Source organism: Papilio polytes, unplaced genomic scaffold (assembly GCF_000836215.1).
Source record: "Papilio polytes unplaced genomic scaffold, Ppol_1.0 DF824047.1, whole genome shotgun sequence".
In the NCBI taxonomy this organism is placed as follows: Eukaryota; Metazoa; Arthropoda; class Insecta; order Lepidoptera; family Papilionidae; genus Papilio; species Papilio polytes.
The window spans coordinates 925,545-953,527 of record NW_013525157.1 but is presented as its reverse complement, the minus strand read 5'-3'; the positions used below and the strand labels follow the sequence as shown (position 1 = coordinate 953,527).

Genomic DNA, 27,983 nt, shown 5'->3' with positions numbered 1-27,983 from the left:
TTTAAATTAAAAGTCACTGGAGACAAGACGTGTGTAATTAACCGAGCCCAATTTACAACCCCTTCTTATCAAAGACAGTGAGCGTTAGTCTAAGTAAAGGAGCGAATGCTCCACGCAAAAGTGTGAACTGAGCTAATGGCGCGTGAATAATTCGAACAAGTCCCTTCATTTCCAAGGAACTGGTTGAATTTTTGAACGATTCAAGCTCAGCGGTGCTCACTATTTGAGCAGCTACGGAACTCTGAAACCGAATCAAAAGTACAGGGTAACTCAGTTTTTATTAACTTTCACTCTGGTTAGGTTTTTTTTTATATAGTAAAAGGTGGCAAAGACCAGTGGATCGCGTAATGTTTTAAATTTAATTCATATTCATAAGCCATAAGGCGCCTTCAAGACGTTCCTGAAACCACCTTCTGGGACCAAAAAACAAATGAAACACGTTTATATTTCTTCTCTTCTCCTTCTTATTGAAGTAGGTTGAATGTTATTAAATAAATGTCTTAAAATCTGCCAACCTCCTTTATAAAAACCATTTTTAATAATAAATAAAAAGGTACCTTTACAAATCATAATTGGAACATCTTATTACCTTTAAATTCGTACCTCTCTACATTATTAGGCGACTTAAATTTGCAATCGTTTTCGGTCGAACGAACGGCAGGAAAATGTCGGTGTAAAACGTGTCGAATAATAATTTTTGATAAGCGAAAGCGTCTCATAAAAGTTATAATTAACGTGTAAATCTATTACCGTAACATCTTCCCAGATATTGAGTTATAAAAACAAGTTATTAAGATAAATGGGAAAAAATACTGTTGCGTGATGTTATTACACGCCATAATCGAGTTACGATTATTTGAACGTACAGATTTCGTAATAAAATTTTAAGGCCCGTCCACTGACAAATAATCTTCCTACAATAAACTTTGTATAGCTTTTATATTTTTCGAACGAACATATACTGTAAAGAGAAAAGTAAAGTAGTCTTACGGTAGCCGCTGAAAGACCTCGAGGACACTCTTGGGATTAAATAGTCAATGAAGCTCGTATATATTGTAGATTTCAAATACATAACATTTCTAACGTAAATTCAAATTTTATTTTCATACTTTACCACCGATATTTCAAAAAGTTTAACTAGTCATCACCCCTACTTACTCCCGTAGGGTCAACGCGGAAGGTTTTTGTCTTCCATATAACTCTATCATCAGTCATCAGTGATCACTCCCTACTTAATCATATCACCTTTTTAATCACCAAAAACGCCTAACAAGTTTACTTTAGAAGCGAGGCTTTTCTGGAGAATAAAGAGTTCGAGGCTAAACAAATATGTATGTTCAAAAGAATTTAACGAACATGCTGCGCTTTGAGATCACGACCACACTCAACTGACGGCTGAGGTAGTTACTCGTATACCGGAATAGCGCAGACTAGTCGTAGATCAAAGACTATTACTTTAAAAGCCAAACTTTAACTTGAAATTAAACTTTCAATATACTCTTTTAATTTACTGCGTTGCAGATTTAAGGTAGAGGTCATTAATAAACAAAAATAAATACATACATACCCATTTTATGCCAAGGCAAAAATATATAAACAAATAACGAAAGTTTCTCGTTAAAAGTAAGCTATTTAATATTCACAGAATACCTGTAATATTCAAAACGTATATTAAAATATGAAGAGGAACGTCGTTACGTCCATACATTATGGTGTATTTTATAAAAAGCTTAAATGATTCAGTTCCACGAAATCGATTCAAGTTTCCTTTATTAAATTTCACCAGTAACAGTCTTTGGAGTAGAAATTTATTTCGTTCGCAGCGAACGCGAGAGTATTTTATTATTCTTCGCTAAGGCGTGAAAAGCATTTATAATTTTTCTAAGTATTAAAATGAATTATGTAAATAGTAAATATGGAAAATAATTAACAGGATTATTGACATTACTGTCCCAGGATTCATATTTTACTTTTTAATACAATACATCCTTTTTTTAAATCAAATTGTTTTTAAGAACTTTGAGTAACTTATTATTTAAAAAAAAACACCGCCAGAGAATTAATTTTTGTGTATATAAATGAGCATACTTTAGATGACAACAATCTCAAGATGAAGAACTTAGTAACATTTAAAATGTTAGCATATAAATGATGCACAATTTAATATGTTTATTAAATAATAATACGTTCTTTTTAAATAAAAAATAGTTTATGAGGTTTCAAAGAAACACGTTGACCGTGAGAAAACTGATACCATTTTGTATTTTCCTTTCTACTCGTTGGAACGGTTGCTTCCAACTTTACTGAATATTTTCATTACGCTCCCCTGACTCACGACACATAATATATTCTCATATTCACTGGCCACTTACGTCTTTGCTTCTCGGCTACTATTGCGAAAAGCTATCTAGTTATTTCATATTGTGATGGTGTCAAGAATGATTTGCAAAAGATTTATATATGCGTGATTAAAATTCGTGGTCAACAAATATTAACTACTAGCTGTTATTCGCGACTTCATCCGCATGAAATAAAAAAAGTAATCTTTAGTTTAGTTTAATTACTCACTGATAACTTAGCCTTTTTAATGGTAATTTTTTAAAAAATCGGCTCACTATCTTTTGTGTTACGTCAATACATACTGAAAAACAAATCTTTCAACTTTATAATATTAATATAGATAAATGTACTTGTCTTCATCAACTTTCTTGAAGTTCGAAGTGTCAATAGCCTATAAGATTACGGACTAGTGATCGTAATGTCGTGTGGGTTTGATTCCCGGAGTTCGATGTTATCGTGGAAAATGATTTATGAAAATTCCTCCTTTATTCAAGGTACGAAATTCATAAAAAGTTTTTTCTCACAATTATACACTTCTGTTGGATGAAAAAATTATTTACTGTTGCATACATGATTTCAATCATTTCGCAGGGTTGTTCTCGCGGGACGACCCCAATTTACATGTTTACAAGTTTATTTCGGTATTTATTTTGGTTTAATGTGAAACAAGGAATGTAATAAGTGTACTTTTTTACGTTCGAAAAACAATGTTCTATTGATTTTTTATATACCAACTAGCTGGTCCCATGCGGCTTCATCCGCATGAAATTATAAAATCTCTATTTTAATGTTTACATTTGTCAAATTCCTAATTACAAATGTCAAAATGAACTTTTCTATTATAACCTTGCTGCCTTAATGTTGGCAGCTTGTAGACTATGGTTCCTTTTCAAGATGAAGGTATTTTTCCAATATTTTTACCCCTAAGTTTAGTAGCGTGAAAACATTTACCATAAAGCTTGTCGTGAGTGTAGAGCTTTATACTAAAGAAATAATGATTCAGAACTATGCTCTAATTGCTGACATCCTACGCCACGAAGTAGTGTGTTTGTGCTTTATTATATTACTATAGGTTAAATAAATGCCTATTTAAATCGATTTGCTGTAGTTACCGCGCTTAAGTTGAGTTAAGATAAAAGGTATAATTTCCCTTGGAATATATTTTGTAATTAATTAAGGTTTACACACGAGACGGTGACAAGCAATGCTACGAGTGGACCGGGCCATATATTACAAAACTTATGCAGACTACGAAAGCACAGTGCACAAAACAGAGTTATAATTAGTAAATGCGTTTCAAGCCTTTTTATAGAAAAATAAATATTTTTTAATACAGCACATATTAATATTTAACTAATTAAGCTTTTATTGATATAATTTTAAAAAAATAGAGAAAAAACAACATAAATGATTATGTTTTAATTTCATTTTGCCTCTAATTATTACAGTTATAGTGTTTTTGTAGTCGTTTTGGAATATCGATTTAATATTTTACTCATTGTTGAAATTAGATTGAACAAATTATTAATTGAAATCTGAAAGCAAATCTGTTAAGTTATTACTTGAAGTCTGTGTGTACGTGCTTCGAACTGTAATAGGCTATTTTGTAAGGATCACGTCCTACTGAATGGTATCTCAATTATCGATTGCGGTGTCTGTTACGACTTCAGTTCCATCCGCTGGACAATCCTTAACGGGTTATCCAAGTCCGCCTTTGCGCTTGCAAGTAAATTAAGTCGCATTATTTACAAACATTAAAGTAAAATGAGTTGTTTCATTTAAAATACAGATTCTTAGACATTAACCAAACAACTTGATAAGTATACAATGTCTATACTAATATTATAAAGAGGAAAGTTTTGTATTTTTGGATTTTTGTATCTATTGAAATAACTCAAAAACTTCTGTACCGATTTCAAAATTTTTTGCACCATTAAAAAGCTATATTATCACTGACTAACATAGGCTACACTTTTACTATTTTTTTTTAATTTCACGCGGTCGAAGTCGCGAGCACAGCTAGTATACAATAAAGTAATATATTGAATTTCTTTAAATTGAAATTTAAATCTTAAATTAAATTTAAATTTAAATTTAAATCTAAAAGATCCAACGAAAGAAAAGAATTAACAGCATAGTCCAACTATTTTTCATAATATTTACAACCATACAATCTAAATAAGTACATAAAAAGGCACCAAGGGACACTTTTACTTTGTTTTTATCCAAAAATACGAACATAAAATTGATGATCATTTTACTCGAGCACATCAAAAAGTTTCTCTGCCATCAATCTTTTATATAGAACCTTGTAAATATGATAGTTGGTAAACTTTAGTGCGCTCTCAACATGGACGTCACAGTCTCACTTTCCATTCATTGTACGTATCGTAAGATTTATAACTACAAGATTCTGGCAGAATGCCTTTTGGCACCGGCAGATTACTATCTTATTTCTCTTAGCCGTATGCACTTTGATACTAATTTTTTATATGTGACCTGATTTAGACTTTTAGACAAAGTAACAAATGTTTACGTTGAATCTTAAATGTAAATGTTGTATTACAATAACTCATTCTAAAAATTATAACATTTAGCCATATTTGCAGTTAAAATATTTTAGGTTCATCTTGATTATTTTAAACAACAATAATGCATAACAAATCGTTAGGCGCTTTTTTTTGTTTGTATTAAAATACGGAACTGAAAAGTACGCTCCAATAAGTGTATTGTTTGTTTGCTTCATTTAGATACAAACGATTTAGGTTCGTTTATTCCTTTAATTGAAAAACACAATGAAATTAAAAGCAAAAGCTTTTTACGTAACGACTGTGATCTGTATTTAGGAAAATGTTTCGAATTTTGGTTTTATACCATTTCGACACTTTTGTCATTCCCATTCTTATACACCATTTTAGTGGGTTTTCTCTATTTCATACTAATAACTTTCTTATTGTTATCCTTTATTCTAACGTTTTACTACTCAACTTACACTTACAATTTTAGGAGGTTATTTGTCGTAATATATCAATACTGTAGTATGGACTTAAAACATTAGTTACACGAAACCTACAATAATCATAATGATATTTTAAATGCAAAATTTTAAATGGATGTTTGTTTGACGCTTAAACGGCGGAACAAATTTCGATGAAATTTAGCATAAATGTATTGTATAGTCTGAAACAACACATAAACTGCATTTTTTTTAGTCCCACAGGGACTGAGTCGCGGGAGAAAGCTAGTTTTTAGTTAGTTAGGTATTAAATCGGATTATACTCAATTTTTTAACAATTTGCCTAATCCGAATTTTTTTTTAATAATGTTACTTTGTATATGTATATGTTAGTATGCGAGTAATAATATGATAAGACAGGCCGAGGATTATATTCAAAGTGCTGAGTCGAGGGGTTGAATGCAATTACCCCTGGACATGTTCCAATTTATAACCCCAAATTAGATCCGAGACAAAACGTTCTTGTATTCACTCAACTGACTTAATTAATATGAGATTGAAGACTAATTAACTTGTGGCTTCAATTTCATTGTTAAATTTGAACATAATGATATGTTAATATTGTAGTATTGCATTCATAAATAAAGATGTTAATATACTAATATATGACCTGCCATGTCCATGGAATGCTTTGATTCTTTTGTGTTAATGGTAGGTTAGTTAATTAATTTAATTGGCAAAACTTTTAAACAAAATATCAGTACTCTTACCTAATATTCTAAATGCGAAAAGTTTAGATGGATGTTCGGATTTCGATTAAATTTGGCATAGATGTAGAGGATAGTCTGGAAGAACCCATTGGTACTCACTTTTTTTTTAAATTCCACGCGTATGGAGATGCGGGCGAAAGCTGGTGGTGTCTTAAATCTAATTAGTGAAACACTAAAAAACAGCCGGAAAGCTATAAAAATGAATGATTTAATTTTAATAGTATAATTTAAAAAAAAGCTCTTTTAATATGAACAAGTCGAGTTCTAGCTTAATACAGTAGTTTTATCACATGGATATGAGCGCCCTCTCGCTGTTATGTACGAAAACTTGCCTCCGTGCACCATCCAATTAGTTACGGAGCCATAAAACAATATTAGTTGTAAGTGAATGTTGTAGGATAACATGAACCATTATCTCTCTTAATAGTAGCGGTACAGTTTTTGTGTCACGGGAAAATTGTGTACGCCGAACGTTTGTAATTTGCCTAATTAAAAATAACGTGTTATATTTCGACACTTTGTATAGACGTTTAGCATCAAAGCCCAGTAGATAGTATTATTTATTAGTTGGCGACATGTTACACATTTTTTGTTGAACTGTACAAAAGATTATTAGTGAGAATCCTCAGTTCCAGAGTAGTAATAAGTAATTTCTTGGAAGTCGCGTGAAACGTGCGTTGGGAGATAATAGGCTATTTAGTAGGGATCACGTTGATCTGAGCGGTAGGTAGCTCATTAATCGATATTATTTGTTACATCGCATTCCGGATATCTCCAATTTGTACCAATTGTTCAAACATGTAACTATTTTTCCATATAACATATGCTTTTATAAGTTGAAATGACCCGTATTTTATACCAAATAGTGATTATAATCGATATTTTGTTTACAATATACTTCAATTTGGAAAATTCGTCGAATTGCTAAATCAGTTAAAGTCTGATATTCTTACGCTAACTAGATAACAATTCTCTTAAAGCTTTTGTTTACAATGCCGATCTTTTTATTACTTAGGTAAAATTTTAAAAATAGTAATATTATTTATTAATACGTAATATTTTTACAAGAACTCCATAATTAGTATTAACGTGAAAATTATTTAAATTTCTTTATTTCAGTTATTCTCATTATTTCACGTAATTCCACAAACGCAACTGATTGTAGTACTCTCCCCAGCTTAGTGCAAATAATTGTATTGTATAAGGTATAATAGTCTGTATTTACAAGAATAAAAAATAGTTTTATCGACTTTTAAAGGTTTTTCACCACTCAAAGTAGCAAGACTGATGTTATTTTGTTTCTTTAACAATAGACTATTAATTTTACGGATTCATGAAAAAAGATTAACTTAGTAATACATTTAATATATATAAAACCGTGAATTAATTTGTCCAAAATGACACACGTTTAGGCTTCGGTAACAAACTATTGCGCAAAAGTCATTAGATGTGTTTGAGTTACAAAAGAACAAATTGTTAACAAAATACAAAAATACATATAAAGTGTAAATTACAAATATTACGTACATTGTCTACAAACATCGCATATAGGTTATCCTTAAGAGGATTGTGGCTTCAAGGAGTGGTCACAAGATTGAGTAATATTCATCACAAAGCGACGACCCGACGGTCTGGGAGTCAATTAACTCGCGACATGTTTCAATTTGCACTTTCAATTACATCCCTTAACTATTTCATTATTGTTTGTGTTTTGATATCAAGTTTAGAAGCAAGTTACACAAAAATCATATGATGTTTTTATTGTTAACTACTGTCTTTTAATAACCAGCATTTTACGATAACCTTATCCTACTTACCTTTCTTTATTTCGAGGCAGTACCTGCAAAGATTAGTTCAGAATAACTACTTTAGCCAATGTAATATAGGGACATATATCTCATATGCTTCAGGTCTAATTCTATTTTAATCTATCACCCTAAATTTTATAAAAATTCTGACAACGCATCCATTTCATTTGATGGATAGTGAAGAAGTACCTACACATGACATTAAATGACCCTCTTTACTGTAACGTGTGTAAAAAGAACAGTGTTTTCGAATGTATGCATTTAAAAATCAAGTGGCGGAATTACATTGAAACAATGTTGCTGACATTTTGTAAATTGCTCGTATAAGCTCGAATGGGGAAAGCATGGAGTAGTGGGTCGACTGGTGGACGGCGCAGTTGCAATCGACCCGGCCTGCGCTGATACTAACGAGGTGCCGAAACGAAGTGCGTTTTATTTTGCAGCTTGTTTTCGACAGTTTGTGTGTTTTCAACGCCGTTTGTTACTTTGTTTGCAATTTAAAGAAATTTAAAATACACAATTGTCTGTTTACAAACTTTAGAATACCTAAAATTTTACAGTCACACGCTTATACTAAAGTAGTTAACAACTAAGCGCCAATAGCCTAATGGTTTAGGGTACGGACTACCGATCTTGCGGTCGAGGGTTCGAATCCGACCTTGAATGGAAACATTCGACTATTGTTGTGAACCATGTCCTAGCACGAGCCTGGAGCTTCGTTGAAGTGGTTAAAGGAAGTAATAGAAAATTAACCAAAATATACTAATATTTTGAAAAAAAAACTAAATCTACACCTTACAAACGACAAAGTTCAACTAAAAACTAGAATTTGATCACTGAAGCGTAACGTTTCTAATTAAACAGTGTTTTAGTCTCTATTGGCCGTGATTTTTAGTAAAATCCTAGACTATAAAACAGCGCATTAACGAAAATACAGAGTGTAAATATTATTCACAAAGGTAGCTCACGCTCTGTTGTTCACTGCCACGAATAGACCAAAGGAAGCCTTTGTCGTTAACGAGCAAATTTACGATCACTAGAGTATTCTCAGAGAAAATTCACTAACTACTAACTAACCAAAGCATTTTTGTGAGATATTTTATTACAAAAATTTCGAATCAATCATATTGGCTACCAGGAAACTGAAATCAATTATAATTCATAGAGAATTTTGATCTTTATGCCAATAAGTAAAGCTGGCATCTTCATTTAACTACAAACATATTTAAGCTCAAATTCCTGAAATATACTTGAATATTTCGCTGGTATTTTAAAAGCTTATTAGTCCAGACAACTCAATTAACATCTTACTCTTACTAATATTATAAATGCGAAAGTTTAGTTGGATGTTTGTTAGTGTTTGTAGCCTAAATAGCTGATCGGATTGATAAAATCAGTCTGGACGAACACATTGGCTACGTATTGTTTTTTTTAATTCCACGCCGACGGAAACTAGTATGCAAATAAATACCGTATACATAAAATGTGAATATCACGAAATTGGTTACATGTATGTACAACAGTGTACGTAATGCAGCCTCTCCATAATCGCTATATCTCACTCGCTGTGTACCATAATCCCTTCGTGTTGCTCGCATCCTACACATACATTAATTAGCACACTCTATATCAGTAGAGCACCGTGTTAAGAGCACAGCAGTGTATACTTAACAACATTTTTTAATCATAATTTTACACTTTTATAAATACATCGAGTACCTCAAAATTGCTGAGGTTTTTAGTTTGCTAGTAATTATAGTAACAATTCTAATTGACAATAATTGACACGAGAAAAATGTTTATATTTTCTCTGCTCTTTGAGTATTTTTCATAGAAAATATTTCAAGTAAGCTTTTGCTTATAAAGTCACAAAGTCTCTTTTTCTATACATTGAATATCTCCTAAGATTTATATGCACAAGATTCTGGCAGCCTGCCTTTTGGCATTGGCAGATCGCTATTAGATAGTTATTATAGAAATTAAAATATGTTTTTTTTTTTCTATATTACAATCAATAAAATATTCTGCACTATATCGATGACGTCACCGGATAACTACAACTTTAAGATAATTTTAAATTTAGCCTTTGACTATTTTTTTTATAACATAAGTTGGCAAACGAGCAAGCGGCCCCCTGAAATCGCCAAAATGGCGAAGCGACCGCACATAAAGAGTATATTTCCCCTTCCTATGCATCCCCTCCGCCGTCAAATCCACTTCCTCTTCCCATCCTGTCCTTATAAGAAAAGGGTGGTAAAGAGAAAGGGACTTAAGTTAGGCCTCCGGCACCACACTCATTAGACGAAACACGGAATTGCTTCCATTTCACGCCTGTCTTCTGTGTGGTCGTGGTATTACACCGGGCGTGCCGGCCCATTCGTGCTAAGATGTTAAAGCGGGCACTACCACTGTAGCACAACGACTAAACTATCGCACAACTGTTTAGTCGCGCTTTGATTCCTATGAGCAATAAGTGCGCACTCTAATCGATTTTAGTTGTGCAACTAATTGGTTGAATTGGCTGCGAAACAACAGACAATCACACAACTGTTATGCTATAGTTTAGTCAAAGACGTGTGCCCGCTCTTAATAAGCAACTTAATAGTTTCTAACCAAAGTTTAAAAAACTAATAATAGAAGCACTATAAATAAATAAACGTTTTGAACTAAAATCCAATACAAAGAAAGCTACAGTTACATATATCTCAGGAATTGCGCACTTTATAGCACATATTTCAAAGTTAAGTTAAGCAGAACAAATGGAAATTGTATCCGCAGTGAATTATGATTCTATTATAATGTAACCTCCTAATTATGAACATTTACTATTTTTTAATGCTTAAAGTGGCTTTTACCTTATATTAGACGAATAAAAGTATTATGCCATTAAACCGATTACGACTGATGGAAATTACACCTGTGAAGTACAACGTAACAATGTCGATTGTACAAATATTTAGAACTAACTTTCGACCGCGACCCCGTCCGCGTGGAATAAAAAAAAACATAACTGAGTAGCCGGTCTGTTTTTCCAGACTAATCTCTACGTCTGTACGAAATCCGTTTAGCAATTTAGGCTACAAACTCTAACAAACATCCAACCATCCATCTTAACTTTCGCATTTATAATATTAGTATGATTACTAGATTTGACTTTTGGCAAAAATATTTGAATAATCATTACCAAAAAAATGTGTATTTATGTTGCGTTGATTGCAAAGTTGTTAATACAAAGCTTACGAGCGTCGGTTTTATTTCCACGCCTGTAGCTTGCAGATACGATGAAAGTTTCATCCGGCCGGGGCTGAGGCAGACGAAACAAATTGTGGATTTATGCCGCGCTGCCGGCTATTGCGCCCTTTCACTAAAACAATCTCCCTTTAACGAACCTAAATTATAATTTCCTCCGAAATAAGTTGAGTTATAGACTTTCTGATCAAAGCGATTTGTTTCTTTATAGTAAAAGAACTACTACTAATGTAATATGCATAACATATGGTAGAAACCACTGAGACTTTACAAAAATACAGTTATTTTTCAAGTAGACGTTCTCTAAAATTTGTATTAAAAATTGGGGATAAACTTCACGATTGCTTTAACATTATTTCCTTGTTACTTCTAAGCTTAAGTAATTTTCTACACTGTATATAAAATGCTAATACTGTTATGTACCAAGTACGTTGACTTTAAAGGAATTTAAAACTTTCAGATATTTTTATTACACAATATGTTTAATTTGGTTTTCTTAATATCTATCTATCTATTAATTTCTATTTCTAATTAATATATTTCTAATTAAGTAAAATAATTCTTAATATCTATCGTACTAATCCTACTTCGTACTAATATTATAAATGCGAAAGTTTAGATGGATAGATGGATATTTGTTAGAGTTTGTTGCCGTTTACTGCTGAACGGATTTCTATGAAATTTGGCATAGATGTAGAGTCTAGCTTAGAATAACACGTAGGTACACCACTTCTTTTTGTTTTATTTTTTGTAATTTCACGCGAACAGAGTCGCGGGCGAAAGCTACTTCTTAAATAGAATTAAAAAGACCAAAACAGTAATTAGATTACCAATATCTTTCGACATATTTTACGTCTAATACCATTAAATAAACAAATCATGTTTATATGTAAGTTACAACACCAATGGAATCACGTTACATTTTTATACAACGGGCTAAAGGAAATGGGATATCGTAAATGCAGAGTTACCGTATGTCGTGCGTTATTTTATCAGTCGCTAACAGATAGGTTCGCTTTTTCTAAATATTTTTTATTCTTACTCGTGTACATACATCGTGTACATACAAATGTACACATGTAAAAGGTTTCCACTGTTCAGAAAAAAAGTTATTCAGAAAAAATATTAAATTTACGAATATGAGCTACTAGTTGTTTCCGTGCGGCTTCATCCGCATGTATTATAATTATAATAACTTTATTTTATTGCTGTTAAATGTCAAAATTCAAATGCACAAAGGACAGCTAAGGCCTTTAACATTGGGTACCAATTACCGTAGCATAGCAATCTAGCTTCCTTGATGCTACCAGCTTGAAGTTTATGGTCTCATTCCCCTATCAAGGTTTTGATTTACCCTCAAGTTTAATAGCGTGAAAATATATAGCATAAAGCGTGTCGTAAGTGTAGGGCTTTTTATTAAAGAAAGAATTATTCAAACATACTATATGATTGCTGACATACTACGCCACGAAGTAGTGTGCGTTTACGCTTTATTATTTTAGTATAGATATGGATAGATCAAGAAATTATCTAGAAAATCAGTGAATAGCAACTTACCTTGGAAGAGTATTGTATTTAAACTCTGTGTAGTTAATGAAAGTAATTAGAAACCCTATTAACGTTAACAAGGCAAGAGCTATTCTCCTTTAGTCTTCTTGAGTAACATCGCATACACTTCTGTTTGTAGAATGTGTTTCAAAAGAACGACGAAATAATGAACAAAGAAAAACTACTTTCACATTTTGTATTGCTATATTTATCTTACAAATATTAAAAAGAGGAAAGATGCGTATTGAAATAACTCAAAAAGTATTGGTCCGATTTTAAAAATACTTTCACCATTACAAAGGTAAGTTATCGGTAAGTAACATAGGCTATATATTTTATTACATTTTAATTTAGCGGGGACGAAGTCGCATGCAACAGCTAGTAGCATATAAACAACTCAAAATTATTTTTAATTACATTACTTTTCAAATAAGAATGTAAACACGCACGTCACTAGAAGCTCCTTTTATATTTTTTTTTCAAACACTGAGTTCTAAATACAATAAGCAAATAATGTTTTCGTAAAACTTGTTCCATTCAATTTTAAACATCAAGGTCATTGACACGCACTATCTTATTTGAAACGTGCACTAACAACATTATTAAGTCGTATAATGTAAGCTGTAACACAATAAATTTACAATCATTTCTATAAAGTAATACAATATAATAGTATTAATATAATAACGATTCACAATAAATGAGAATAAAGTTCGTATTCGGCTTAATTCAGCTCGAGGCTTTGTTGTTGGCAGAATAATCGATGGATTAATTAATTAAAGGATTAACCGATTCCCGACAAGTGAATATAAAACGATGAAATATTTCATTAATTATTTATATATTTCTTTATATTTAAATACAAGACTATGGTTTACTTTAATTGCTCGTTGCGAAAATAACAAGGTACTTGTATTACGTAATACGAAATACTAAAAAAATATTCGGAAGTCGTTGCGATGAAGCTTTGTTTTTGGAAAGAATCGTAATAATCTATTGTTCTGTATATTATGTAAAAACTCTTTAAAAGCAAAATTAATAAATTAATTGTCCAATATAAGATGTCTGCTAAAATTATCTTTATTTGGGAAGGAAATTTTAAAATCTTTTACTTTTTAAACAACGATGTATCTCATTAAGTTAATTTACAACACATATTTTATGTTATTGCATGTATATTAGACTTACATGCAACATATTGAATGTTGTCTAACAATAAAATCTTATATCAAACTTACTGAAAGTTAAAACTTATTTTTTACTTAAAACAGCTTTATAACTAAACCTTTTAACTTGACATATAATTAATTAAGAAGGCATTTAAACTCTCACTTTTATAATAAATACGACATTCTTTGTATAAAATATTTCCTTTGAAGGCACAACGATATACGGAGTAATTCTAAAACCGACATTCCTTAATTGAAATCTGTCGCATTGAACATATTTATGCTATAATTAATAAAACCACCTTCAAGTAACATGCATTTAAAGTAAATTTAATAAACACACGCGGTTGCTACGTTCTCGTTTCTCTCGTTTTTAAAGTAACTTGTACCATTCATCCTAGACGGTAGTAGTGGCAGTAAATTCAATTTAATTAAGAATCTTTGATATTAGTGTTAATACACATCTATAGATATTTAATCTATAGCCCAAAAATATGACGATAAAAGACCACCCGAGGCCTTTTGAGGAGTAAACATCTTGACTATTATCATAGAACACAAAATGACATAAGGAAAACCGACTCTCAATAATACTTCAAACTTGTATGAAACAATTAGATTATGTATCTAAAATGCAAACATTAGTTTACCTTCATATTTATTTTATTAGGATAAGGTTCTAAGCGGGTTTATACCTTTGACTAAACTATGGCACAACCGTTATGCGATTGTCGATTGTTTCTCAGCCCATTCAACAGTTGTGCACCTACAACTAAAATTAGTAGTATGGGCACCTCCATATAAGCTCATAGGATACAAAGCGAGTCTAAACAGTTATGCTATAGTTCAGTTGCACTTGTGCGCACACTCTAATGCAAATTTTATTATAATACATGCTTACACACACTTATTTAGATAAATTCTAGTACTGCCAAATGTAATGTTAGTCAGTGGATATCGTTCATGATGATGTTAACGCCATATGTCAATAACTGTAGTCCCGAACATGAAGTTATGATTGCCTCTGCCACGTATAGACGTGTTGCATTCACTGCCAACGAAGTAATCTTAACTAAGTTATGATACACAGCGCTGGCATTCACTATGTTGTTAGAATGAGCAATAAATTTAAAAAAAATATACTGAAATCTCTACGATCGGAGATGCCACGATGGTGTCTAATTTTGGATCTTTCTCATTGAATAAAACAACCCCTTCACTCAGAAACTCTCAGTTTTTTAGTTTGCTATTAGCAGATACGATGTCGCAGTTAAATGTTGTTCTTAAAATTCCCTCAAGGGATTAAGACAAGCCCTTCTATGGGCAGTGTGCTTAGTTATTACATAAAGCTCACAAATGGTGATGGTGTTGGTACAGCTTTAGTTGGAATCAACCTAGCAAGCTTTGAAATAGATCCCACTGGAAAGAAATAACGAGATAGTCATAAACAAACATAGCAGAACTTAAGTGACCGAGCCGCTGTCCCACAACGGAAATTAAAGTATTGACATAAACGCACCAATATAAAATATCGGCATAAGTCAGAACAGATTATTCAAATTGATCAGTAAATTCCGTCGCTACTCGAGTGAAGTTTAAGCCTACCCTAATCAAATCAAGTAATTAATTACACGCGTCTGTTTTTGTGTAGTTGGGATAGAGAAGAATATTATATTCTTATTACCTTTGTATAGCTTTTGTTAAGCTACTATTAAAATATTTCAGTACTGGACAATTTGATTTGTAAGTGACGATGGGCATTTATTATGAAAAATAAGTTTTATATTACCCATATAATATCTAAATCCTATAAAAATATTAATAAACATTCACGTATCTTTACTAAATGTTCCAAACGTACGAAAACATTAACACTGAGTGGAAAATATAATAAATCTTGGCGTCCATTAACTCTTGGTCATCGCAGAACAGGTCCCTAATAAATTAACCTTGACTTCAAAATTATCTTGAAATTCACACAGAAACAAACGTGCTATCTTTATTACAAAATTTAATTACATCTAATTATACAGTTAATATAACAAACCCGTAGTTAGATGTTCAAATAAATTTTAAATTACCGGTGAAGACGACAAAATAAACGAGATATCTAAAAAGAAATTGAAAAATTGAAAGGCTCCTGCGAGCATTCGTCGAAATGAGCTGAAGAAATTGAAAACATTGTTATTCTCATGTGGAATGTTCGAAGGCGGGCAGTAATACTTGAAAACAAGTTTCTATGTTATATTTACTCTCATAAACTCGTTTTAAACTATGTCAAGTTGCCTGAACATCTGCGGAAAAGATGAACACTTTATTTTAACATTTAATATGAATTTTGTATTGAAGTGGAGCATTTAAAAATTACATTACTGACATGCATGAGTTTTTAATAAGCACGATAATAATCGAAAAATAACAAAACCTATCAGTTATCTTAAAACTTTTCTGACGAAAACTTTGTATTTTTTATTAAAAAACTGTCTTCAGAAAAAGATAGTTCAACTCTTAAATAGAAAGTCAATCAACATCTATAAAAAATCTTTTGAGTAATAAAATAAAGTTTTTACAAGATGAGGTATGAATTTCTTATAAAATATGTATTTCCCACATAAAGACGTTCAGCTGAAACTAATGGCGCGTTAATAATTCGCACAAGCCTTCTATTCATTGTAAGTTCTTTGAAAATTAGAATTACAGGATTCTGGCAAGATGCCTTCTGGCAGTAGATCTTAACCTATGTATTGTTCAAAGATATTAAAAATTTCAAATTTCAAACATATATTAAATCCCTATTACATTAACCAACAGTAATTTTCGACAGTCGTTTACTTAAGTAGTCCCTTAGAGTAAATTCCTAAATCTACACTAAGGAACTCCAATTTGAAGATTCTGATACATTTAGCCCATAATTTGGTACGGAAATTCACACACACACACACTTTCGTGCGAAGAAATTCCTACAATATTAAGATATAACATTTTTGTTTTACATTGAATTGTTAAAATTTGTTACAATTTCCGTGATATCAGCACGCTGCAGGTATGGAAACGAAAAATCAGTTAAGCTTTGCGTTTACATTTTAATCCAACAATCATCACAAGTTATTTTGAACTTCGTACTGAGTTCGGTTTATTATACTTTCCACGTTTTTATTTAATATTTTTCATTTGTCATTATAAGTTTACTGACTTTTTACATTAAATCTAATTTATAACACAAATGAAGATAATTTTGTATTTCTACATGTAAAATATCACGTTAAGAGATACAAAAAGCAAGTGTTATATTTATTTAATAAGAGTATAATTTACAAATACCATAACATTTATAAAAATATTTTTTTCTAAAATTAAATCACTTTTGACACATCTTATCTAATTAAATAGTTTAATAAAATCAAAATATATCATATTAAAAAGATATCATATTGAATAAATAAATTACCTCTTGACTGCAGCAAAACAAAACGAAAACGACATAACTTAAATCGGGTTACAGAGTCGCGCGGGAATTCTATTTCTGTGCCTGAAGCTGTCACTGTAAAGAGTTCGTTAAACTTTTTATTAACTATTATAAAACTAATAAAAAACACGAAAACATTAATTAAAGAAACTGTAGACTTCCACACTTCAAATAAACGAAAGAAGGACAGTCGTAGGTAACAGAAAATGAAGAACTGAATGTTTGCTTAAATGGTCTTAAATATGCTTAAGTGGATAAAAAGTCACAAAAGAGAAAAAATTCAAAAATTATATTTCGAGTAGTAATACATATAAAAATACAAATTGTATAATTGAAGATGGAATATATGTACAATGCCAAATCAAACACCGTCACCATAATAACTAACACGCGAAATATTATCAAAACAATTGAAACACAAGATTATTAAAACCAGTTGCCGACGACAAAGCTCCAGCAAACAATGTACAAACTCGAGTTTCAATTCAATGAACTCTCGTCACGGGCAGCTCACACCGTAAACTTCATTTAGCTTACCATTGTCGAAGTTTATCGGGAATAGAATATTGTGTTCATCGAATATTAATATTCTAAATTCATGCACTGCTTTGATAACTTAATATACGTGAACAGGCGTTAATTACTGCAATACTGTAAATCTACTATTTTATTAAAAAAAATCTTAAACGAATAACAAAGAGTACGTTAAAATTGAGTAGATTCGTATTGCACATTGAAATCATATAATCGCCAAAAGGCCTTATTCTGATAAATAGTTAAGATCATAAATGAATGCTTCTAACACTAAAACGAACAATTCATTAAAGATTAAAGTTTTCAATCTTACATGCGTTCAATTGGCAAGCTCATTTTTGTGTAGTAACACCGCCTTTGATTGCTGACTACAATCTATTCGGAGCATATTCCGCGCGATACTTACTTACATTCTTCCACGATTCCTCCTGTACAACGGGCCGGTGGTATTCATTTATTTTCTTTTAGTCTTATTTCCTGTTTTATTTACCCATTAGTTGTTTGTAATTATGTGGTATAGCTTACTTTATTATTATTAAAACTTTCGTATCGTTGTATGTCTTTAATAACCAGTCAAAATTATCCTTCTAAATATTTATTAATAAAATTGCAGTTAATGCACTATGTAAAGGGTCGAAGAGTTATTTTAAAGAGTTGTGATATTTTAGAATCATATCAATTACCTAGATCGCAAAACTATGTATCCTTACAGATTATACATGTTTCGTTGTAAAGATATTTTTAATTCATGAAATAACTAGCTTTCGCAAACGACTCTGCCCGCGTGGTATTAAAAAACAACAAAACAAAGTTGCCATGTGTTCTTAAAGACTATGCTCTACATCTTTGACAAACTTTAGTAAACAGGAGTATTCCCAACAGTCACCCCGCTCTGTCCCCAAGTGAGAATAAAGAGTTTTATCCGTCCAACCTTTTAGTCACACACCACCAGTCCCACCACCAGTCACACGTCACCAATAAGGTGACAGATAGAATACTTAGTTATGAAATAAAATAAGTTCCAACCGTGCCCTCATCGCAAGTGGTGGGACGGATGAACCTTTTTATTCTCATCTGTCCTCATGTGGTTACAGAGCGAGGTGATGGTTGGGAAGATTCCAACAAACATCTATCTAAACTTTCGCATTTATAATATTAAAAAGAGTAATATAGTGTAATATTATATAGATAAAATATAGTTACGTATTGTTCTTATCTAATTAGAATCTTGTGATCAATGACAAGTGAAGTGGACTAATTGATTGTGTAATTAACTGACAGGAATTAAAGGATTATGCTTAATGTAAATATATTCGCTTCATTTACAGTAAATCTATTTGTTTCTAATAGTCATTTTGCAAGCCATTGTTATATTTGTTACTTGACAATGTTTTTGTTTTATACGCAATAGAAATAGAACGAAATGTATATCTCTATAAAGTACTATTTCTCATTGAAAGCCAATGAATTTCAAGATTTATCCATCCAAAATATCCAATTCAATTCGACGTGTTAACGACAGTTAGTATTTAGTAAGAATACCAATAAGACAAGCCTTCTACGTCATTCAGATCACGTCCAAGTATTTACTGTGACTCGGAATCTTAAACTAGCTAATGCTAATTTATTCAACTCTATAGAACATAACTTTATCAATTAGGAATTTAATGTAAATATTTTTATTCATATATCAAGATATGTCTATACCATCCTTCCTTGATCCTTGGCCGTCTTGCCACAGTTAAGCAGATGTAGGATTTGTTATATCACATTTATGTATATAGAAAAATATTATAAAGAGGAAAGATTTGCATTTTTGTATAAATTGAATTTACTGAAAAACTACTGAACCGTAATATTCTTTCATCATTAAATAACTACGTTATCAGTGAGTAACATTGGCTGTGTTTTTATTAATTTTTAATTCCACGTAGACGAAGTCGCGGGCAACAGCTAGTCTGGTATACGTATTGGTTCAAACATTCACCTGTAGTGTTTACAACTTTGAACAAATTACGTTGGCTCTTATACAAGGAATACAAGGTTCACACAAAGTTGTGCAGCACTAAGCCAAGCCGCAATGAAATTCCTTTACATGTTAGTAATTCGACTTACGGTCTCGTATATTTACAAACTCAACATTTGTATTAATTAATCAATTATGTACATCTTGTTTAATTAAATATACTTTTACCCTTGACTGTAAGGTCACACTTTTTTTTTATTAACTGCTTAATTTGACTAAAACACTACATGAGAATATAACTTTCTAGCTTTCGCCCGCGACTCCGTTCGCGTAAAATTTGAAATTTAAAAAAAGTATATGTATATCCTATGTGTCTTTCCAGACTATCTTCGCTATCTATACTAAATTTCATCGACATCCATTCAACCGTTTCGGCTACAAACTAACAAACGTCCATCCATTTATCTAAATTTTGACATTTACCTATGTATATAGTTAAAAGTAATAAGTAAAGTAATATCTTAAGCCATAACTTAATAGATAGAAGATTTAGGGCCTGTCCAACACTGGCTAATAGAGGCGCAGATAGATTAAAAATGACGTCACTATCAGATAAGGTAACAAAATTCGATATTCCCATCACACATTTTACAAATTGGATTGTTATCAGACATTTTATAATTTGGTGGGACAGGCCTTTAGCCTTCAAAGAAGTGACTGGCATACATTTCTAACAAAACTAATATATTTATAGCGTCACGTTGCCGTAAGATATAGTTCAAGCAAATAACAGAAAACTAGGTAACACTAGTAAAAAGTGTATTTAAAGCCTTGTTGGCTACTTAGCAATTCCGCTGAATAGCTTGAAGCGAAACGCATTTCCCGGTGCAGCATTTTTGCAGTTGGTTTTATTGAAACGTGAGAGGAAAGTTAAGAAAAAAGTTGCTTGCATCTTTCAATGGACCGGACCGGAAATGAACGCGCCTGCCCTAAGATAAATGAGAGGCCGCAAGTAGGCACGCCTAAGAAAAGATATACATTATAAGGTAAAAAAAACGCATAAGCATTTCTAGACGAGTAACGTCGAACTCAAATTAGTTTATCAAACTAACTACATAGGTCTCTACAACTATAAACAAGGAAGATTTCATAGTTACATTTGAAAAAAAAAACCCTCCTTTAATCAATTGAAAATGAATAACTATGGAAAGTTTCCGTTAATTTAAACATTCTCATCATTTCATTGAATATTCGCGTTAGATTAAATCTATTTCGTGAAAATTATTTATGAAAGTTTAACAGTTATCGAAAACTGTTAGCTTCAAGTTTCTCTAACTGCATCACAACAGTTCATTGATCCGAATTTAGATTTGGACGTTTGCTAGCGGCTTATTGTTTGCAGGCTGTTTCTCCGTTTAGTTTTGTGGTTATAACTATGATATTTTCAAATAAAACCTATTTGATAAAACTAATATCGAGAAATTCAAATATAAAAAAAAATATTTCTTCGACATATTAATACTAGCTTTAGCCCGCGACTCCGTCCGCGTGGTATTGGAAAAAACAAAAGTTAATAGCCTATATGTTCTTTCAGACTATCTTATACAGCTATGCCAAATTTTATCGAAATCGGTTCAGCCGTTTGGGCTCTAACAAACATCGATCCATCCATCCATCTAAACTTTCACTTTTATAATATTAGGAAGAAGTACGAGTAAGATAAGGTTATTTGTATACAAAAAAGTAAATTATTATGTTGTGCTAGTACTAAACAACTAGAAACATAGACCGACATAGAATGTTTACTTTAGTTACAGCATTCAGAATAACTAATGAAAGCTTCACTTTTGTATACATTTGGAAATACATAAATTATTTGCATCTACATGAAACTACTACCATCTATTTGCACATAGCATGTTCCTGACGCGCGCATACATATTCGTAAAATGTTTGCATATCTGCATGGGAATGTTTCTCATTTTAGACGTTTTTTGTATTGCTATAACCAATATAGTTAACTATTTGTTTTATTTATTAAAGTTACCTTTGAATGTTAAATTAACTGAGTTTAAATTAACTTAATGTATGGTTAAAAATTTAATAAAGGTTTCAATTCAACCACTGCCAAAAGGCATTTTGCCAAAATGGTGAAGCCATGAATCTTTGTGACGTCCACCGAATAGAATAAGAGACTTGTGCAAATTATTAACACACCATTAATTCCAGTGCTACGTCTTCCGTGTATGAAAATGTTACACTCAACATTACATGTTTTAGCACAACAGTACCATTAGCAGAATAACCTGGTTACCACATACTAGTCTATACAAATATAATAAAGCGTAAACGAACACTACATTGTGGCGTAAGATGTCAGCAATCACAGCGCATTTTTTAATAATTATTTATTTAATAAAAGCCCTACACATACTTCACGCTTTAGGCTATAAATTTTCACGCTATTCAACTATTCAATACAATATAAAGTAAATAAATTGGACAAAAGCCCTAATGTGGGAATGGGACCATGAGCTACAAGCTGCCAATATAAAGGAAAGAAGATTACTATAGATTGTCATCATGTCATGTCATTTTGACATTTGAAATTGATAACTTGACAAATGTAAATAATAAAACGAAATTTTCATAATTTCATGCGGATGAAACCGCACGGGAACAGCTAATTTGGTATAAACTATCCATACTTTAGTTGTAGATGACAAACGAGGAACCATCTTACATAATTTGCGATCATATTATAAATGGTTATTTTGTTTTAAGTCTTATTTGTAGATATTTACAAGGAGACGATAAAGAAGAGAAAGCAATCGGACAGACATAAGCTAAATAAATCATCTCCTCATGAAAAGACAGATGTTTTTATTTTTTGTTGGTATTTAATGTACAAAAAACATATTTGTACGCTTAATTTATTTATATTGTTTCAATCCATTAATTTAAAAAGATATTAGATTCGTTTTTCCCAAAGCACAATTACGGGGAGTCATTGAATAACACAGAGGGGAGCAAATTAAGTTCAAACATTTTTAATTTTTTGGAGGGTTCGCCGTTCACACGAAGGATTCAGGTGAAAATGTTGATGACGAACAAATTGTTTTGTCAGATTACAGAATCATTTTTATTTTTAAAATCCGTTAGCCCTTTGTTTGAAACAAAATATTTTGTATTTGAAACAAGGTTGATAGGATACGCTTTGGTCTTTGGACCAGCACCAGATTTTGTCATTATTTTAAAAAAGCAACTAAACAGTTTATGATAATAACCTTGTGCCATCTGCATTTTTTCTGCAATTTTATTTTCCTACTCACCTATTTAAAACTGTTTATTAGTAAACGCATTTATAAAGTCAGTCTCCCGTAGGTTCTCTGTTAAAAACGCGTGGGAACTCGTCCGTGTGTTTCAATAAACGTCTATTGTTTGTTTAATTTAGGAACAAGCGCTTAAACATTGTTTGTTGCCTGGAATTATATTGTTTTTCAATTAGATAACTGGAATGTTGGAAAATGTTACGAACTCGTACTAAAAAGGCTTGTAAAAATTAAAGATACATAAAAAGACTTTTGTAGCATGATTTAGAAAACAAATGGTATTAAAAAAGCATATCCAGTATACATTTTAAATGTGATGGAATAAAACAAATTATGCCATGAAATTCATTCAATTACTAATATAATAAAGCGTAAAAACATGCTACTTTGTGACGTAGGATGTCAGCGATCGCAGAATATTTTTGAATAATTACTTCTTTCATAAAAAGGCCTACAGTTATGACACGCTTTTGAGTATTTTACGCTATGCTAACCTTCATGGCAAAGGACTATAACTATAAACAGCCGACATTAAGGAAGCAAGGTTATTATGGTAACGGTAATTTTGACATATCCTACTGACAATTTGACAAATGTAGACAATAAAATAAAGTTTTAATTTCATGCGGATGAAACCGAACGGGAACAGCTAGTCAATTATATTTCCAGCCATTATACATGAAGATGCATTCGTTTTACTTTCTATATTATCAGTGTACTAATAATGTAAGTTACATGGAAATGTCATCATGAGATCCTATAGGAATAAGGATTTCATTATTTTATTTCTGACATTTTCAAAAAATAGCAATAAATTAATTTATATTCGCGGTTAAAATACTAAAAGCTTCCTACGAATATTACAACGCAATTTAAATTGTAGTTGCGTCAACAATTGTGTATTGTAATCCTCTTAAACGCTGTTTAACCACTATTTCGACAAATTGTAGCCAATTGGAGCCAAAATGTAATAATTTGTAGGTAAAATCAACTGACGAGCAGATACAGTTTTATTGTTTTATTTTATACTTTTAATACCTAGTTACTCAGTGGAAGAATTGAAATAATTAAAAACCGTATGTTTTTTTTTTCTTTTAATTCAGCCGCCTGAATCCGCCAAAACGGCGAAGCGACTGCTGCCTAAAGAAATCTACAATCGCAGATGCGTTGCCTACCCTTAATCAACGGAGGGGGAGATGCACATAAAGAGGATATTTCTATACTTCACGCCTGTTTTCTGTATGGTGGTATTACACCGGGCAAGCCGGCCCATTCATGCGAAGATGTTAAAGCGAGCTCTACCACTGAAAACTCTGAAAAGTGTTGAATGAAATACAGCCCTGAATAAAATGGTCATATTTTAATAGTTGTTTTAATAGCAATTCCGCGTTTCGTCTGATGTGTGTGGTGCCGGAGGCCTACTTTTAGTAACTTTCCACCCTTTTCTTAGAGGAAAGGATGGAAAGAAAAAATGGATTTGACGGTGGAGGAGACGCATAGGAAGGGGAAATGTCCTCTTTGTGTGCGTCTCCTCCGTTAGTTAAGGGTAGGCAACGCATCTGCAATTGTGGATGTTTATGAGCAACGGTCGATTTCCATTTCGGTGGATTCAGATGGTCGCATGCTCGTTTGCCACCCAATATTATAAAAAAAAAGATTAACCAAAGTCCCACTATTTAGTTTTCATATTTAGAAAACCGAAACCAATCCGAGTATTTCTTCCCGTCTATCAATTTGATAACAGTTATAACAATGTAAAATTAGGTTTTGGTAGGTTTGACGTCGACTTTCAAATTGAAATTAACGTTTAACAGTTTTGGGCTTACAAATGTGTAGTTCAATAACAGTTTTCCGATAACAATATAACTGTAAACTAACTGAAATTTAATTAAGAATAGCCTCGACAGCTGCCTAATGACTTAGTTTTCAGAAACTAATTTCGAAATAATTGTAACGCACTTAGGCCATTTGTTTCGAATGGTTTTATTAATGTTAAAGAAATTTAACTCATTTACATCAAGATATCAAAAGGTTAGGATTGCAATTTTATGAGCTGATTTCTTAGGCTTGAAATAAAATATATCATCATTATTATAATATTATTACTTTTTTTTCAATTACACTATCATTAAATTCAACATTCTTCCTAGCAAAGTTACTATCGTCGTCTGGTAGTACTAGTGGAATAGTAGATTGTAAGTAATACTACGATAATGTCATTATCATCGTAACCACTGAGGGGATCGGCGCTTATCCTAGTTAGGGATGACTAGACCATAGTCAACCACGCTGTGAAAACACATTGTTACATGGCGGAATTCGAACCTAGGACCTGTAGATTACAATTCAATTGCTTAATCGTTATGACAACTGTGCTCCATATTGTAACAGCTAGTTAGCTAATATAAGACTTTAAAAAAAGTAAAATTTTACGATCGAATTTCTTGTGACTTAATTGAAGTTAGCGGTTCTATAACTAATTTTTCTTATTATTTGATTTGAGTACTACAAAGGCATCTTGCCAATATCTTAAAGTCATAAATCAAGAGTGATTTCCGCTGAATAGGACGAAAGACTTGTTCAAATTATTAACACACCATTAGTTTTCTTTGCTCATCTTCATTGTTAATGGAAATTTGTTTGATATTTTACATTAACGTCATATGTTAATTGAATTTTGACACAATATTACTTGCAATTCAAAGCCATTAACGTAAAAAGAATTAAGAAAATTTATTCGTGGATTGCTCAGATATAATTGCAGCTACGACCGGCTTCAATCTGGTCAAGTAGTTAATTAAACTGGGACAGCAAAACTTGCTATAATATGCCTGCATAAAGAATTAAGTATAGACATTTGAGAATTCTCGTTTTAAAGTATCAATTCACAATTTTGGTTACACAATCATTCTACAATATCCTTTTAGTCACTTACTAGCTTGTTGTTCTTCGTCATTTTCTGAATGAAAAAAATTGTTGCCTACTGCTTTTGCAACTTCGTGACATAGATGGCTTTTGATTTAATATAGAATTTATATATAGAAATACTCCTTTGAGCATTCTTCGAAATGAGCTGAAGGAATTGAAAACAAAGAGTGAGCTCCGACGTTCTCTTGTGGATTACTCGACGCCGCACTTTAGCAGACAGTGTTTACTAGAAAACTATTTCTCTATATTTACTTAGAAACTACTTCAAACAATTTTTAATATTCTATGTTGTTTTAACTTCTAGCTAAGAAACGCACAATTTATACTTATTCATTTTTATCTTGTAGAATTAAATATGATAACTTAAAACCACATAATTATGGAGTATATTATTTTTTTTACTAAAATTTAAAAAATCAAAGTTGACATATGCTAAAATATTTGTGGAATATTCTAATAAAAACAAACTAAAATGTCTACTAACTAAAACTAAAACAAACTAAAATCCAGTTCAGAAACTCTGCGGTATTTAAATTTAAACTAGATCCAAATGCAGACTGCAAATATTACCTTAATTGTAATTGTCAGGAGTCTGAACTGCTTACGAATAAATTAGTCGTGTTCCAATATAGACGTTACCTTAACGTCAATAGTCAATCTTTCGAAAATAAGAACTCAATTTTATACTTTTCTCGTTAGAAAAATTAAGTCAATCATCCTATTCTTTTACTTAGAAATCGTACTAATTTCATACTAATATGTATTATAGTTAAATGCGAAAGCTTAGATTGGTGGATGAATGTCAGAGTTTGTAGCCTAAAAGGACGACGTTGAAATTTAGCACAGATGTAGATTTAATTGCAGGGATGTTGGTCGTTTCAGTTAGTTTTTGGCTGATTTACAGGTGAATTACTTTTAAAAGCAGTTGTTTCCATTTTATTTTTTTTTTCAACTCATCATCCACTTGCCCTTATCCCTTATGGAGGGTCGGCACAGTATGTGCTGCTCTTCCATACATCTCTATCAGCCTTCATATCTGAATCCACTCCTTTCTTAAGCATATCTTCCTTCACACAATCCATCCATACTTTCTTCGGTCTTCCTCTTCCTTTGTAGCCATCCACATTCAATCTCAACACTTTCTGGTTTATGTCCCCATCATTTCGTCGCATAATATGTCCATATCACGCTAACCTTTTGCTTCTCAATTTCTCCACCACTGGCGCTACTTTCAAACTTCCTCTAATGTACACATTCTTAACTTTATCCAATCTTGTCACACCACACATCCATCTTAACATACGCCAGCCACATCTCAGCCACATGCAATCTCCTTTCATCCGCAACTTTGGTGGCCCAGCATTCAGATCCATACAATACGACAGGTCTTATGATGGACTTGTAGATCTGTCCCTTAAGCCTAAGAGGCATTCTTGGATCACAAGTCACACCAGTAACCTGTCGCCATTTCATCCAACCTGCATTTATTCGGCTTTTTACGTCTCGGTCAACGCCACCGTCGGACTGGACTAGAGAACAGAGGTACTTAAAGTCGGAGCAGGTTGGTATAGGCACACCATTTAAGGCGATTGGAGAGAAGCTGGTCGGACCGCCAAAATCGCAAAACAAATGTTCAGTTTTGGTCCTGCTGATTTTAACACCAGCTCCCTCCAATTTAACCCGCCATTCTTCCAACCTGTTCTGTACCTCGCATTCATCCTCCCCGACAAGCACGATGTCATCGGCATAAAGCATACACCAGGGTGCCTCCTCCTGTATGTTTAATGTCAAAGCATCCATTACCAGGAGGAACAGATAAGGGCTTAAAGCCGACCCCTGGTGTAAACCCACCGAGACACCGAACCTGTCACTATCGCCAGCAGCGGACCGGACGTATGTACTGGCTCGCCAGTACAT

General features: G+C 32.2%; 1 protein-coding gene across 1 annotated transcript; it reads right to left on the bottom strand.

Moving 5' to 3' along the window:
* Window positions 1-52: 52 nt before the first annotated feature.
* On the bottom strand, window positions 53-27,983 carry LOC106100327. The gene is made up of 2 exons (XM_013279150.1): window positions 27,447-27,983; window positions 53-241 (listed from the first exon to the last, which is right to left on the bottom strand). Exons 1-2 carry the CDS (start codon window positions 27,981-27,983, stop codon window positions 53-55), a joined length of 726 nt encoding a protein of 241 aa, XP_013134604.1.

Coding starts and splice junctions, on each gene's coding strand:
- LOC106100327 (XM_013279150.1), bottom strand. CDS start 27,983: ATGTACTGGCGAGCCAGTACATACGTCCGGTCCGCTGCTGGCGATAGT. Junction 242..27,446: donor AGTCCATCATAAGACCTGTC/GTATTGTATGGA, acceptor ATTCGGTTTCAG/AGTTCCGTAGCTGCTCAAAT.